Source organism: Abramis brama, assembly GCF_963993115.1.
Source record: "Abramis brama genome assembly, chromosome: 24".
In the NCBI taxonomy this organism is placed as follows: Eukaryota; Metazoa; Chordata; class Actinopteri; order Cypriniformes; family Leuciscidae; genus Abramis; species Abramis brama.
In genome coordinates, this window is record NC_139986.1 from 29,575,384 (window position 1) to 29,589,355 (window position 13,972).

The 13,972-nt window shown below is 39.4% G+C and overlaps 1 protein-coding gene across 2 annotated transcripts; it reads right to left on the reverse strand.

The window, feature by feature from the left end:
* Positions 1-777: 777 nt before the first annotated feature.
* On the reverse strand, positions 778-4,295 carry LOC311075207 (uncharacterized protein). 2 transcript variants are annotated; one of them, XM_084102424.1, is made up of 7 exons: positions 4,162-4,295; positions 3,985-4,051; positions 3,702-3,886; positions 2,948-3,102; positions 2,289-2,752; positions 1,946-2,154; positions 778-1,752 (listed from the first exon to the last, which is right to left on the reverse strand). In XM_084102424.1, the coding sequence occupies exons 2-7, from the start codon at positions 3,998-4,000 to the stop codon at positions 1,543-1,545; spliced, it is 1,239 nt and encodes a 412-aa protein (XP_083958550.1). In that variant the 5' UTR covers positions 4,001-4,051; positions 4,162-4,295; the 3' UTR covers positions 778-1,542. The 2 variants fall into 2 exon arrangements, with proteins under 2 accessions (XP_083958550.1, XP_083958551.1); XM_084102425.1 differs by lacking the exon at positions 4,162-4,295 and having other exon boundaries at positions 3,985-4,081.
* Positions 4,296-13,972: the final 9,677 nt, after the last annotated feature.

Here is a 13,972-nt window from a genome sequence, read left to right on the forward strand (position 1 = left end):
GAAGGGGCATTTTTTTGCCTGGTTTGCCTTCACTAACTGCATATGCCGGTACTGTAAATTTAGATTGCTCTTTCTCTGCCATTGTTTTGGTATTCCTAGGTTCAGTGCCTTCTTCTTCTTCTTCGATAGATTTTATTGGCAGCTTGCAAACATAGTGCATTACCGCCATCTACTGGACGGAGGTGTGATCAGGTTCCGTGCCTCTCGCACTCCTCAAATCAAACGGTCGCGCGCAAGTGGGTAGGTGCTGTGTGGCAAAAGGGTGGTTGCCATGGTTGCGAGAGAGTGACAGTCGCCTAAGCCAATCCTTTGATTCGTCCCGAATCGAAATAATGAGCTGTGTTTAATACAGATTATACGGTCTAGAGTCACTTGATTTTTATACTCTTTTTTTCAGAGTTCTTACATTTTAATTATGTATTGATATATATAGAAAGTTTTAACAAATTTGGATCTTTAATTTTTAATAAATCCTACCTACCCTGCCTTTAACTGAGAAACTAATGATAATCATATTTTAACTCAATGACACGGTTTATATATATATATATATATAGAGAGAGAGAGAGAGAGAGAGAGAGAGAGAGAGAGAGAGAGGCTAATAATAATACTAATACTGTATTACCCAAAATTGGCCTAAAATAATATAAATAAAGTACAATACTGATACTATTTCTAATAGATTGTAAGATTGTGGAAGCATCTCGTTGATGTTTTCATGTTTCCCCCTAAACACGTGTGCATCTTAAAGAGGAATACATCGACAGAGAACAGTTTGTGTTCATGTGAGGAGCAAAGATTTATTTTTTCATCATTTCATTATTATAACTTAAGTACATTTTGTTGCATGTTATTACATTTTGTATTAAAGTACTTAAGTAATAACTCTAACACAAACACCATAAAATGATTACACAGCTTTTCTATCTTTATATCCAATGACTGAGAATTATTTTAAAGGCTATACCAGCAAGTTTACACCCAAAACATGTTCAGTATGACACTCTGCCAGCAGTGAATGAATGTTGTGATATAGTAATCCATCATTGTTCTGGTAAACTGTGTTAAATCATCTGCATAAGGGAGCTTATTCATTATCAGAATGAAACAAGATAATATTTTGTAACCTGTATAATGTGACAATTTTTGAGCATCCAGTGACATCAAAAGTAGTTTGAGATGATGAGATATTTGCTGCAGAAACTTAAATCTATGACTTCAGACATAAAAAAAGTAAAAAAAAATTTTTTTTAAAAACAAACAAAAAAAGTCAATAATGATGTTATCAAACTTTATTCATAGAAGCATTCGTCCATTTTTATCCATTCAACAAGAGTCTTTTTGCAAGAGCTCATAAGAGGTGATGCATACAGAGAGGAGTATATAAAGAGTGTTTTAGGCATTAAGTAGAAAGGGTTACAGAACTCTGCAGTTTACAAGTACAGAGTTTAAAAAGGCTAAACATCATCATACCAGGTTACCAGCATCATGAGGCAGAAAACTCAAATAGGACGATGAGTGTGTGTGTCAGCGCTCTGTAGATCATTCACAAATGGCAGGTGTATCAGAGGATGTCCCACATTGTTGTGGGTCTATTTTCTCCAGTTTTTCCTTTACACTTTCATACTCTTTTTCCCACTGCTCCTTGGAGAGAGAGGAAGGACTGACCTCCAGAAACTTGTAGGCATCTTTGGTCTGGAGCTGAAAGATGGCAGATGCTTTTTTACAGCCTGCACCAAAACAGATCCAAGCCTGTGGAATTAAAACATTTACACAAGTCACATTAGACGAAACCTTAGTAATGGCTGGACAAAATGAGACTGACATTTAGGAGGGAACACACAAGCCTTCCCTAAAGTACAAATAAAGAGGGTTTTTATTTTATTTTAATTCATTTTTATGATTTCTTTTTTTTTTTTTGTAATCATGTACACATGAATTTTACCTGTTTGGCCATTTTGATTGATTCAAGAAATTGAAGTTTATACAGGCGAAGGTTGTCGATATAATCTTCTCCAGCAAAGGTCTTCTGTTCCAGGTAGACCAGCATTTGAGCAACTTTCTCCCAGAAGACTTTGAGCTGAATCAGAATTTCCTGAATTTTTGACAAGCAACACTGAACTTCACTTAGATGGATGGGGTCGGGTATGGAGCCTGTAGAGGGGAAATAAAGGTTTCAACAAGCCACACGTTCACTCACGTTCTTAAACTAGACTTAAATCTTGGCACAGTCTTAAGCATGACTTGTCATGTAAGTATACTTTAAACATGAAAGAAAACAGACTCACTCCGGTCAAAACTGGCTTTGGCAGCCTTCATCTGCCAGTCAATGATCTGGAGTTGGACCTGCCACTGCTTCTGTTTCAGGGCAGTCTTATCAGCGATGAGGACATTCAGTTGAGCTTCAAGAGCCTTCAGTTGTGCAGTATGTTCAGGATCCTTTACAGCATCATAAATGGTTTTAACAATCGGCCCGATGAATGGAACGATTGCAGCGAAGATGCCGAGGCCTTTACTTGTTTGAGTTATGGATCTGGCAAAATCTTGAATCTCTTGGCTTTTGCTGTTTATCTTTTTCTCAGTTTCATCAAGCTCTGCTGTGGTTTTCTGGAGTACAGATTTCATATCACTCAGGGCTTTTTCAGTCAGCTTCAACTCTTGGTCTTGTACAGTAATCTTTTTATCTGTATCATCTTTTTCCTTGATAACATCACTGGTGGCCGATGCTACATCTTTGTTGTGTAAATCATACCTATACAATGTTGAAGAAATGTTGCTGTGTAATTAGCATTTTATAACATTGGGCTCATTGGGCTGTGTAACTAGCTTAAAAGTTTATCTTAAAATATGTTCATACTTTTGCCTTATTATAGCAGTTGCATGTAGAAGAATAATTCAATTACTCAAGGTATTTTGAAATATGTTTTAATGAGGAAAATATTCTTACCTTTCCACTATCTTGTCCACATCAGTGACAATGTCTGTGATCCAGGCTCGTGCTTTTCCTAGGGTTTTGACCGCCAGAACAGCATCAATGTTCTCCACAGCTGTCACCAACATGGGAAACAGCGTCTTAGCCAGGTTATCACTGGTCAAAATACACTGTGTGAAGGAAGAGACAAGAGACATAGACTTTAGAAAATGACAGTCACACTGATGGCGACGAAACATTCAGAACTCTTATTGCCTGTATTTGTCCTGTAGATATTTCTGAAATGCTGTTCATAATGCTGCTTGTTATTATAATTTTAAGTTAAAAGTAAAAAAAATGTAAGAAATGCATTTATAATTTATGAGAAGCATATCAAACCAAGATGATGTGTATAAACTCTTATGTTATGTTAAAGTTTTTTTTTTCCTCACATATATAATTTTTCACTTTTTAATGTCACTTTTTGAAATATCTGCCTTGTTTTATTTTTGTAACATCGATTATTTTCTCATCCAGTTTTTGATTTTTAGGAGACACTGCCTCCCTTGCCTCCTCGGTGGAAACGCCCCGTTACGTATTTATTTCAAAATAAGGGAGAGACTCTCATAACCAATTTAGCTCAATTTAATCTCTAGCTAAAAGACAAACTATATGACATGCTATTTACTACAGACCCTTCGAGTTTGGTGAACACAAATTTCATTTTTTTTCTTTCTTTCTAGGTGGCAGAGATGAAAATACTGAAATCAAGAGAAATCTGAAACAGTACTTTCAACATAGTTGCATCAGAGGAGCCGAACAGAAGCCTGGTTTCCGTAGCGCGACTCCTGATGATTCTCTCCAGGTTGGTGAAGTTGGCCAGGCACAGGTAAGAGAGATGGTAGAGAAGCGCTGTCTTTTGGGCAGCAGGGAGAAGCTCTTGTACAAACTCCGGGCTCCACTGGGACACAGCCACTGGTGAAAAAACATTGTATATTTTAAAAGACTGAAAAGATCACATTGATGGCTGGTATTGTTTTCAAATCTGTTTGATGAAATAAGATAATACTTGCTTTTGCTATCAGCCATCCTTAGTAGGTTTACACAAAAATGTGTGCAATGAGTTTCTCCTACAATGTACTGAAACCAGAACAGTTTTGTTTGGTTTAAAACATGTCTCAGAAAATACAAAATGTAACTGGAAGCATATCTGAAAATTGTTATATAAATGTTAAGTGAAACTGACTTACCTTTGTTTTAGTAAGTGTGATGGAGAACAAGATATATGGTGCTTTTATACTAAAGGTATGAACACCCTCCGCCCTCGGAGAGAATAAATTCCAAAGAAAAAAGAGGTATGAACACCCTGCCCCTCAGAGAGAATAACTTCCAAAATAACACTGTAAGTGCAACTGTCACAACAGTTTCCTGGAACATCAAAACTATTGCATGTCTGTAAAACGTAGTTACTCATCCAAAACATGTAATTCATGCTTCAAACCTAGTTATTGTGTCAATGCATTGGCCAATGATGCCAAAATAAAAAGTGTTTTTGTCATCGTGTGAGCCACACACTGGTCAAAATGTTTAGATGCATTTTCACCATCAAAATATTTGTTATATTCAAATGTCATGTTTTTGTCTTCTTTTTTGTTGGCTGTAACTGCTTTCTATACTGTACAAGAATGTCAGTTTTGTCGGTGTAAATACAGATTCAGAGAGTAGGTAAAATTGACTGGGAAAAGTCAACACTGTAGTGCACAAAAATAAAATTAACATTTGTATTTAGTACATTTATTTATGCAGCCATGGGTAACTTGTAAACTGAAAATTCTCAGTTGCTTCTTCATTTTTACACACTCTGTTATGTCTTTCTCTGTCTGACAGATTTGGATCACTGAATGGATCATTTTGCATGTGATGGCTCACATGATGAAAGAATGTTTAGAAGTTGTGAAGAGTTTGACAATTTCACTGAGAATCAACTCATCAGTTTTGATCAACAAGCCATGTGCATTTATCAGTGTGCAAATTGTAGACAAATGTAGGCTACTTACTCTTTTGCACATATGCCAAAGCACATGCAATATGCTTAAATCAATAAGAAATTCAAATCTGATGTGAACAAGAAACATCTCGGTTACGTATGTAACCCTCATTCCCTGAGTTGGGAACGGAGACGTTACATTGTGACGACGAATGGGGGTTTCATTTATTCAGCTTTATGGTTTCATTGATGGTAGGTTTATGCTAATTCAGTAAATATTCATTGTCTTATCTTTGTCACGGTTGGTAGATCCGCTGTCTCATTCTTGTCTTGTGTGTTTGTGTGTGTGTTGATTGTCTCGTTACGCTGATTGTTTCATGTGGGTGTTACCGCTGATTATCAGTGATCAGTGGCAGCTGTATGTCATCTCACCAGCCTATTTAATGCCCTTTCATTCGTCTCATGTTTGTCAGATCATTGTTTGAGTATCCTGTCTTCATGCCTGTTCCTGTTCCCTCGTGTTTCCTGTGTACTGGACTCTGGATTACTTCACCTCTGATCTCATCGTGGATTCACCATCGTTCGAAACTGAGGAATCGAAGGTGGCATTCGTTCTAACATTACTGAAGGGAAGAGCGTCTCTGTGGGGGACGGCAGTGTGGGAGAATCAAGACCAATTCTGCACCTCGTTCCACGCACTAGCCGCCGAGATGAAGAGGGTTTTTGACCGGGCGGTAGTGGGCAAGGAAGCTGCCAGAAGACTTGCTGACCTAAAACAGGGAAGCTCCTCGGTGGCTGACTATTCAATCGAGTTTTGCACCCTGGAGGCTGAGTGCAAGTGGAACGAGGAGGCACAGTGGGATATGTTCCTGCATGGGCTGGCCGACCGTGTTCAGAGAGAGGTGTACATGCTGGACCTGCCTTCTCATCTCAACGGGCTTATCGATCTGGCTTTGCGGGTTGACGCTCGCATCAACCAGTTGGACCAACACGTTCATTCCGTTCACACCCACTGAGGCGCCGGACCTCGAGGCGGCGTGGAGGTGAACACGGTCGGTCCCATCGACGATCACGAGCCCATGCAGGTCGGGAGAGCCCGACTTTCCTGGGAGGAGAGGGAAAGGCGGAGATCCCATGGACTCTGCCTTTACTGTGGTGGCCGCGGACACTTTCTACACTCGTGCCCGGTAAAAGAGCAAGCCCAATAGTAAAGTTGAGGCTACTGTCGGGTGGGATCTCCGCCGGGAAGTTCTCATCATCTACCCTCCTTCCGGTAAGACTGAGATGGGCCAACAACAAGACACACACCTGCCAAGCACTTGTGGACTCCAGGGCCGAGGGGAACTTCATGGACATTCACCTAGCACACGAGTTACACCTCCCCATCTCGTCTCTTCCTCACCAGATCTCGGTCAGTGCCCTCAACGGTCAACAACTCCCCAACATCTCACTCTTTACTGGTCCCATAACTCTTATCACCTCCGGCAACCATACGGAAACCATTCCGTTCCTCCTCATGGACTCCCCGGTGGCACCTATTGTGTTGGGGCACCCTTGGTTGGTGAAGCACAACCCTCGTGTGGACTGGGGTTCTAACTCCGTTTCTATGTGGAGCGAGCATTGCCACGGCTCCTGTCTTGTCTCTGCTTGTCCATCTGTATCTGTTTCTGTGTTAGAGGAGAAGGCAGTGGATTTGTCAAACGTGCCCGCGGAGTATCTGGACCTGAAGGAAGTGTTCAGTAAGTCTCGGGCTGCTTCTCTTCCTCCGCATCGTCCCTATGACTGTGCTATAGATTTAGTGACAGGTAAGTCTCCGACTAAGGGCAAACTTTACTCTCTTTCAGTCCCTGAGAGGGAGGCCATGGAGAAATATATTTCTGATTCTTTAGCGGCCGGATTCATCCAACCTTCCTCTTCTCCTGTGGGGGCGGGGTTCTTTTTTGTGGGTAAGAAGGATGGTTCTCTGTGACCTTATATTGATTACCGAGAGCTGAACAACATCACGGTAAAGAATACGTATCCTTTGCCGTTGATGTCTTCAGCTTTTGAGAGGTTGCAGGGAGCGTCCATCTTCACAAAATTGGATTTACGTAACGCATATCATTTGGTTCGCATCAGGAAGGGGGATGAATGGAAAACCGCGTTCAACACCCCCAGAGGGCACTTTGAATACTTGGTTATGCCTTTCGGGCTTTCCAACTCCCCAGCGGTTTTCCAGGCACTCGTCAATGATGTGTTGAGAGACATGGTTGATCAGTTCATATATGTTTACCTGGATGACATATTGATTTTTTCTTCGTCTCTCCAGGAACACGTTCAACACGTCAGACGAGTGCTTCAGAGGTTGCTAGAGAATGGGCTTTTTGTCAAGGCGGAGAAATGCAATTTTCATGCACAGTCTGTTACTTTCCTAGGTTAGATCGTCTCTTCTGAGGGAGTGCGCATGGATCCTGACAAGGTTAGGGCTGTGATGGATTGGCCAAGTCCAGATTCCCGTAAGGCCCTATAGCGATTTCTGGGGTTTGCCAACTTCTATCGACGTTTCATTCGCAATTTCAGCCAACTAGCCGCACCTCTGACTGCCTTGACCTCCCCCAGAACGACGTTCAGGTGGTCAGATACAGCTGAGGCTGTATTTGCTAACCTCAAAAGCCGCTTCGTTTCGGCTCCCATCTTAGTCGCCCCTGATTCCACACGTCAGTTCGTGGTGGAGGTCGACGCGTCAGATGTGGGGGTAGGTGCAGTTCTTTCCCAACGAGCTTCCTCAGACGACAAGATGCACCCTTGCGCGTTTTTCTCCCATCGTTTATCACCTGCCGAACGTAACTATGACATTGGTAACAGAGAGTTGTTGGCCCTCAAGTTAGCCAAAAATAATGTTTGACTAAAAAGGTACTTCACTGAATCTTTATTGAATCAGAGGGAAATGTTTTGACAGTCATGGTTATCATTGCAACAATCCTGCATTATAATCTTGTTTCAATCCAGATAACCTAAATCTATTGATGGCTTATGTTGTATGACTAAATCTGTCCATATTTCCTCAAAACTCACTAGAAGACATCATTTGAGGGGTCCCCAAACCCCCCAAGAATTGCTTTTTCACACAGTACAATTTAAGTATAGACTACACAGACTGTTGATAGTGATTACACAGAGAAAGGGTCCACAATTCACAAATTAAGACACCATCCAAAAACCCAGCTACATCTCTGATTTGACTCCCACTCCGTGTAATGTAGTGTAGAGAACAAAACACATTCAATGAAAACCGTAGCATTTTAAATTATGAATAATGTCCATGGCCCCCCTCCTGAAACCTCATGCCACCCCAGGAAAAAATCTCTAGATCCGCCACTGGCCAATAGGAATAAAACATTTTTTTTTGCGCGTTTTGCGCTCAGACAAAATATGACAATGATTCAGACAACCATTACGGATCAGACGAATACATTACAATTTGCATATAGATGATATACAAATATTTTTGATTCATTCACTAAATTGTATGAGTGTTTTTTATGACAATCAAACATTTATTATTACAGACTCAGGGTCCAATTTTTAAAACACACCCAACACCAACAGATGTTCTATGATTTGTTCACAACTGGGCAGTATAAAGTGGTTTACAATGTGGTGTACAATATGTTTTAAACAGTGATGTCTTCACTTTGTCTGAACAAGAGCTAAACGCAAAAGTATATAAGCTAGCAAACATGTGATGTTGCCATTCAATGTCCTCATCATCTGTCATATGCTCAGTTATAAAATGTCCAAGATATTTACTTTCGCACACACAACAAGATCCTTATCAGACCATTTGAAAACAGAAAAATGTAGGCCCTTGTCCTTGGTTCTGCAAATCATCACAGCTCTCTTACTAGCATTATATAAAATATCATGCTCAAGACCATAAACAGAACATATGGTTAGAAGCTGTTGGAGACCAGCACTACTAGGGCTAAAAACCACAAGATCATCTGCATACTTAATGTGGTTCACGTTGCTAACTGGATGTGGAGTTTTCCCCAGAGTCCTTCATCCAAACTACCTCCAGTTCCTCGAAAAGGTGTGAACTACCTATTAATTCCCCACATTGGGGGATGTTTTGTCTTGGTCTGAGTATTTAAAGAAATGTTTAGCGATTTGTAGTCAGATCAGCCCGTAATGCTGAATGTCCTCGGACGCTCAGCATTGTGCATTTTTTCAGGTCAGGTATGCATCTTTTACTCTTGTCTGCCTTGCTGCTGAGTGGGTTGATCTAGGACTGTTGAACTTGTTAAAATCAAGTTTTGTGAAAGAATGCCAACCGCCAAACGAAGGCTGTTTTCCAATGATCCTCTGAATTGGGACAACCTTTGATGGGGTAGTTGACGTGACGTGGCTTTTTCACCGTCACAGAAGATAAAAAATAATTTATTTCACATTTTCATCATTTAGAATACTATAAATGGTTAAACATTTTCTTGTTTTACATGAATTTGTTGTTTTAATACCAGAGTTATTTATTTATTTATTTTACAACTTTGAGCCAAATCTCAAAATCGTCCTATAGTGTGACGGTAGACAAAATTATTTCATAAATATTAACTTTTATAAATAAAGAAAATAATGTTTAAAAATCTTAATGGACACTCCTGGCATAATTGTGCAAGTGTCTATTTCACTATGTGGCCATCACTTTTCCTATACATACATTTCTAAAAGTGTAGAAATTTCATAAAGTTTGTCACAGAAAAAAATGTCCTTTGGTGTTATGCAATAACCTGATATTAAGTTGGGCAATATCATGGACAACTACATTTAGTTGAAAGACCCCATTCAAGGTCATGTGACATGTCCCCCCCCACACACCTTTTACTATGGTGTCAAATGATTTTGATTAATATGCGTGAGGGAGAGAGAGCAAGACAGCGCTCGAAAATTTCAATGCAGGAAAACCGCTGACAAGGCTTGTGAACATTAGCTGCGTTGTTTCTTACCTTGCTCTACGTTGACTTTACTAGTTCTAGCTTCACCGTCACCACCTTTTTTAAAATATTTGTTTAGAAAATCTCCCAGGCCTCTATTTTCTTCTTCTCTTCTTCTCTTTTCTTTCCTTTTCTAAGCACCTGACTTGTGCTGACCGGACATTTTGAGCGTACTGAACTTCAAATCAAATTTTGATCAGTGGCCAAACCATTTTTGTGTTGGGGGTGTTTTTTTTTTTTACCACTATTTCAAGGACAATTAGGAAGAAAACAAATAAAAAGCTTTTATGTAACTCAAATATTACATATTTTTTTCCACAAATAGGCCTATTTTAAAATGTTTTAAAAAATTAGAACCGGAGCCAATGCACTGTGCTGCTCGACTCGCACCCCTTGGTTGATGTTCAATTCTTGATTGATGAATGCTGCCACGTGCTAAGATGACCCTCACTATTGAATATGTTGTTAAGCATATGATAAAAATATAGTTCCTGGAATTGTTTTATAATAGAAATTTCATACATGACTGGTAATATTTTAAAATGAATTGAAGTTGTTTTTTCAAAAGTACCTAAAAACTGAAAAAGGAAATGTGTGCAATCTTCATGATTTTAAATGCATCAATGTGTTTAAATGTGTTAAGTATGATTAAAAACTGCTCTAAGAATATGTTTTAGATGGAATGGAGTTCATGAATTTTATTTTCATGTCACTGTTACTGTTTAACTGATGAATTTTGCAGTTTGACAATGTCACAATTGTTACAAACTGCTCCGAGACACGAAGGTTGAGATCCAAATGCAGCTTTAAGGGGCAACCCAGACACGTAATCCAATATACAGGCAATAGGTCAAAACACAGGTAGGCCGTCCAAACAAACAAACAAACAAACAAAACAGGCAGGGGTCAGAGGCAAAAGAGTAATCCACGGAACAAGCAAAAAATCCAAAAACCAAAAGACATGAAACCAGGGAAAATGCTCGGAAATGCAGTGCAACAACATACAAAACTTCGCAGTGAGTGAATGAGTGAACATGGTATAAATAGGCTGAGACTAACAGGGTGATGAGACACAGGTGAATGCAATCAGTGATGAGTCCGGGCAGTGAGTTCTGGGAAATGTAGTTTGTGAGGGAGTGATAATAGTCTGGTGTGGAGTGCCCTCTGGTGGCTCTCAAGGGCACTCCAGATGGTGACCATTACAACAGTATTGTTTTGAAATGGCATTTTACTGAATTTCTCAAAGATATTATATGCATCAATGTTTCCTTATTGATGGATCTATAAGTATCAAAGTTACTTTTGGTGTGCTATGTTTTGCACAGTTTATATTGTTGAAAAATAAAAACAAAATGTCCTCCTTTATAATTGTTACAATAAACACTATAGGCCCTATCTTGCACCCAGCGCAATTGACTTTGTACACCGACGCATGTTTCATTCCTATTTTGCACCCGCGCAAAGCGCGCTTTTCCCTCCACAGAAGCACATCGCTAAACTAGGGAATGAACTTGCGCTCCCTGGGCGGTTCAGCGCAAAAAAGGAGGCGTGTTCCGGCGCAAACAATCCCTGGTGCTATTTTACTGTTCCATAAAACAATTGCGCCACTGGCCAGAAAAAAACTAGTCTAAAGTCAGTGGCGCGTTGCGCGTTGTTCATTATGCTATTTTAAGGGCGCATGCTTGACCATAATGTATTGCATGCACAACGCGCATACACTTTGATTCTCTAATCTACACAGAAGCAGCAGTTTTCATTTTTGCAAATCATATTATTACAAACGATAGATAGATAGATAGATAATTTATTATAAAAGCATACATCTAGCTTACACATTTACCCACATTATTATATACCTGTTTAACCGAAGCTAATTTGGGTGTGTTTCTCCATCCCCAATGTCACTTCTCTCTCTTTTACGGCCGTGACGAGAGCATTGCTCTCCTCGGCTGTGAACCGCTCCTGGCGCGCGTCTGGCAAATCCGCCGTTATAATAGCAATACGCCAAGGAAAAAGCACGTCTGCTCTTAAAGGGAATGTGAGATGATGCTCTGGTTTATTTCACGTTACGCCCAAACCACACCTATGAATAATGAAGCTACTTCAGACCAACCCCTTTTAGATTTGCGCCAGGCGCAAGAGCCATTTATCCCGCCGGGAAAATAGCAACAGCGCCGAGACCCGCCCACAAAGTTACTTGCGCTTTGCGCTTTGACACTTGCGTTTCAGATCGTTAAAATAGGGCCCTATATATTCTGACTCTTTTTATGCAATGACTATATTTGTCCTTTGGTGTGACGTTTTGTCCTATGATATGACAAACATAAAACAACAGGAAAATATACTTATTTTAAAATATCTTGTCTTAGATAGTACAATTTCAAACAGTTTTGTAAGGTTGGCGAAAAAAGTTTTATTGACATTCGTAGGGAAAAGTTTATCAACTTCATCTATTCATAGTCAAGTCAAGTCATCTTCATTTATATAGCGCTTTTAACAATGGAGATTGTTTCAAAGCAGCTTTACAAAGATAAATGTATAATTTAAGGAAACAGAGATTGTTTTAGCTTCATAGCTTTATACCTTTAATAAAGGTATTTTTCAGCTAAAGTTATTTTTGATTGATTCGCTTCCGTCGCAACGATCATTTGTTAGTAAATTAGGGGCCGCTAAGACGACACCATTCTCTCTACACAGACTTTAAACGCGAACCTGTGAGAAACGCTGATAGCGTTCACATGCGCATTAAGAATTGGTTCTATAGTTATGTGTGTTAGAATATGTGTGCGCAGGTTTGGAATTCCCTACAAACCAAGCCTAAACAAAGTACTGGGCTTTCCTTATAAATTTTGATACAGAATTTTATTTTATTTTGTCACTTCGGGGTAGGTACGTGAAATGAATTTCCTGACAACGCTTTATCTGTAGAGTGGTAAAGGGATCCTCCATAGGGAGAGACTAGTTGGCACTTCAGCACTGCGTTGACATCGGGTCCAGGCGCAGGTCCTTCATCCTGCAGGCTGCGGGAAAACCTTGGGATAAACAAAGACACTAAAATTAGCGTAGATGCCATTCTTCTTATGATGTAACGAGTACATCAGGATTTATGGGAAGTGTTCCCGGTTCTGGCTGACCTAATCTATGCAGCCTAACATTGAATTATAGAAGTCTATAATGTATTATGTGAATCCTAGGTCAAAGAGATGTGTCTTTAGTCTAGCTTTGAACTGACAGAGTGTGTCTGCTTCCCGGACAATGGTAGGAAGACTGTTCCAAAGTTTTGGTGCTAAATAGGAGAAGGATCTACTGCCAGCAGTCGATTTTGATATTCTAGGTATTATTAACTGGCCAGAATTTTGAGATCGCAATAGATGTGAAGGACTATAATGCATTAAAAGTGAAAATGATTCTAATTAGGACTTTCATGTAAAATAAATATCACTTTAAGAAAATAATGTTTTAATAATGTGAACAATTCTGTCTCAAGTATTTTTTTTAATGTTATTTAATAAGTACTTTTTAAATGTCACACCATGGGACACATTTACAGTACTGTTGAGTGAAAACGTGAAAAAAATATGTGAAGTCATTGACAAAATGAGTGACCACTACTATTTTCTGAAACTGCAGTTTTCATACTCCATAAATATGTATATTTTTTCTTAAAAAGTTATGTTTTCCAAAAAAAGTACTTTTTCTTGGCCATTTGTCAACTACCCGAGGCACTTGATGGCGTGACAGTTGAGATATGCAGCCTTCTGATTGAGAAACTCTCAGCAAGTCTCAACTCACCATACAAATAAATAGCACTTCAGAACAAAAGATGTTCTTAAAAATTTAATAGGGATTGAACATTCTCATGAGCTTCTAAGCATGCCTGAACTTATAAAGAAGAAATGTTTTGTGAATCTAGCCCCTGGTCTGGTTCTTTTGTTAGTTTTACAATAATCTGTTACACACGTAAAACATTACACATGATAGGGTTAGGGTGGGGTTAGGGTTAGCTATTATATGATAGCTATGCACTAAAAGACACATCACATATACAACTGCAATATCTCAAAGTAAAAAGTAAATGCTTAAAAACTTAAAGAAACTTAG

What these genes read in the sequence shown, in the direction of transcription:
- LOC311075207 (XM_084102424.1), bottom strand. An exon ending in GTGGACAAGATAGTGGAAAG is followed by an intron (nt 2,753 to 2,947) that starts GTAAGAATATTT and finishes AACATTGTATAG; the next exon opens with GTATGATTTACACAACAAAG. An exon ending in CAAAGCCAGTTTTGACCGGA is followed by an intron (nt 2,155 to 2,288) that starts GTGAGTCTGTTT and finishes TCCCCTCTACAG; the next exon opens with GCTCCATACCCGACCCCATC.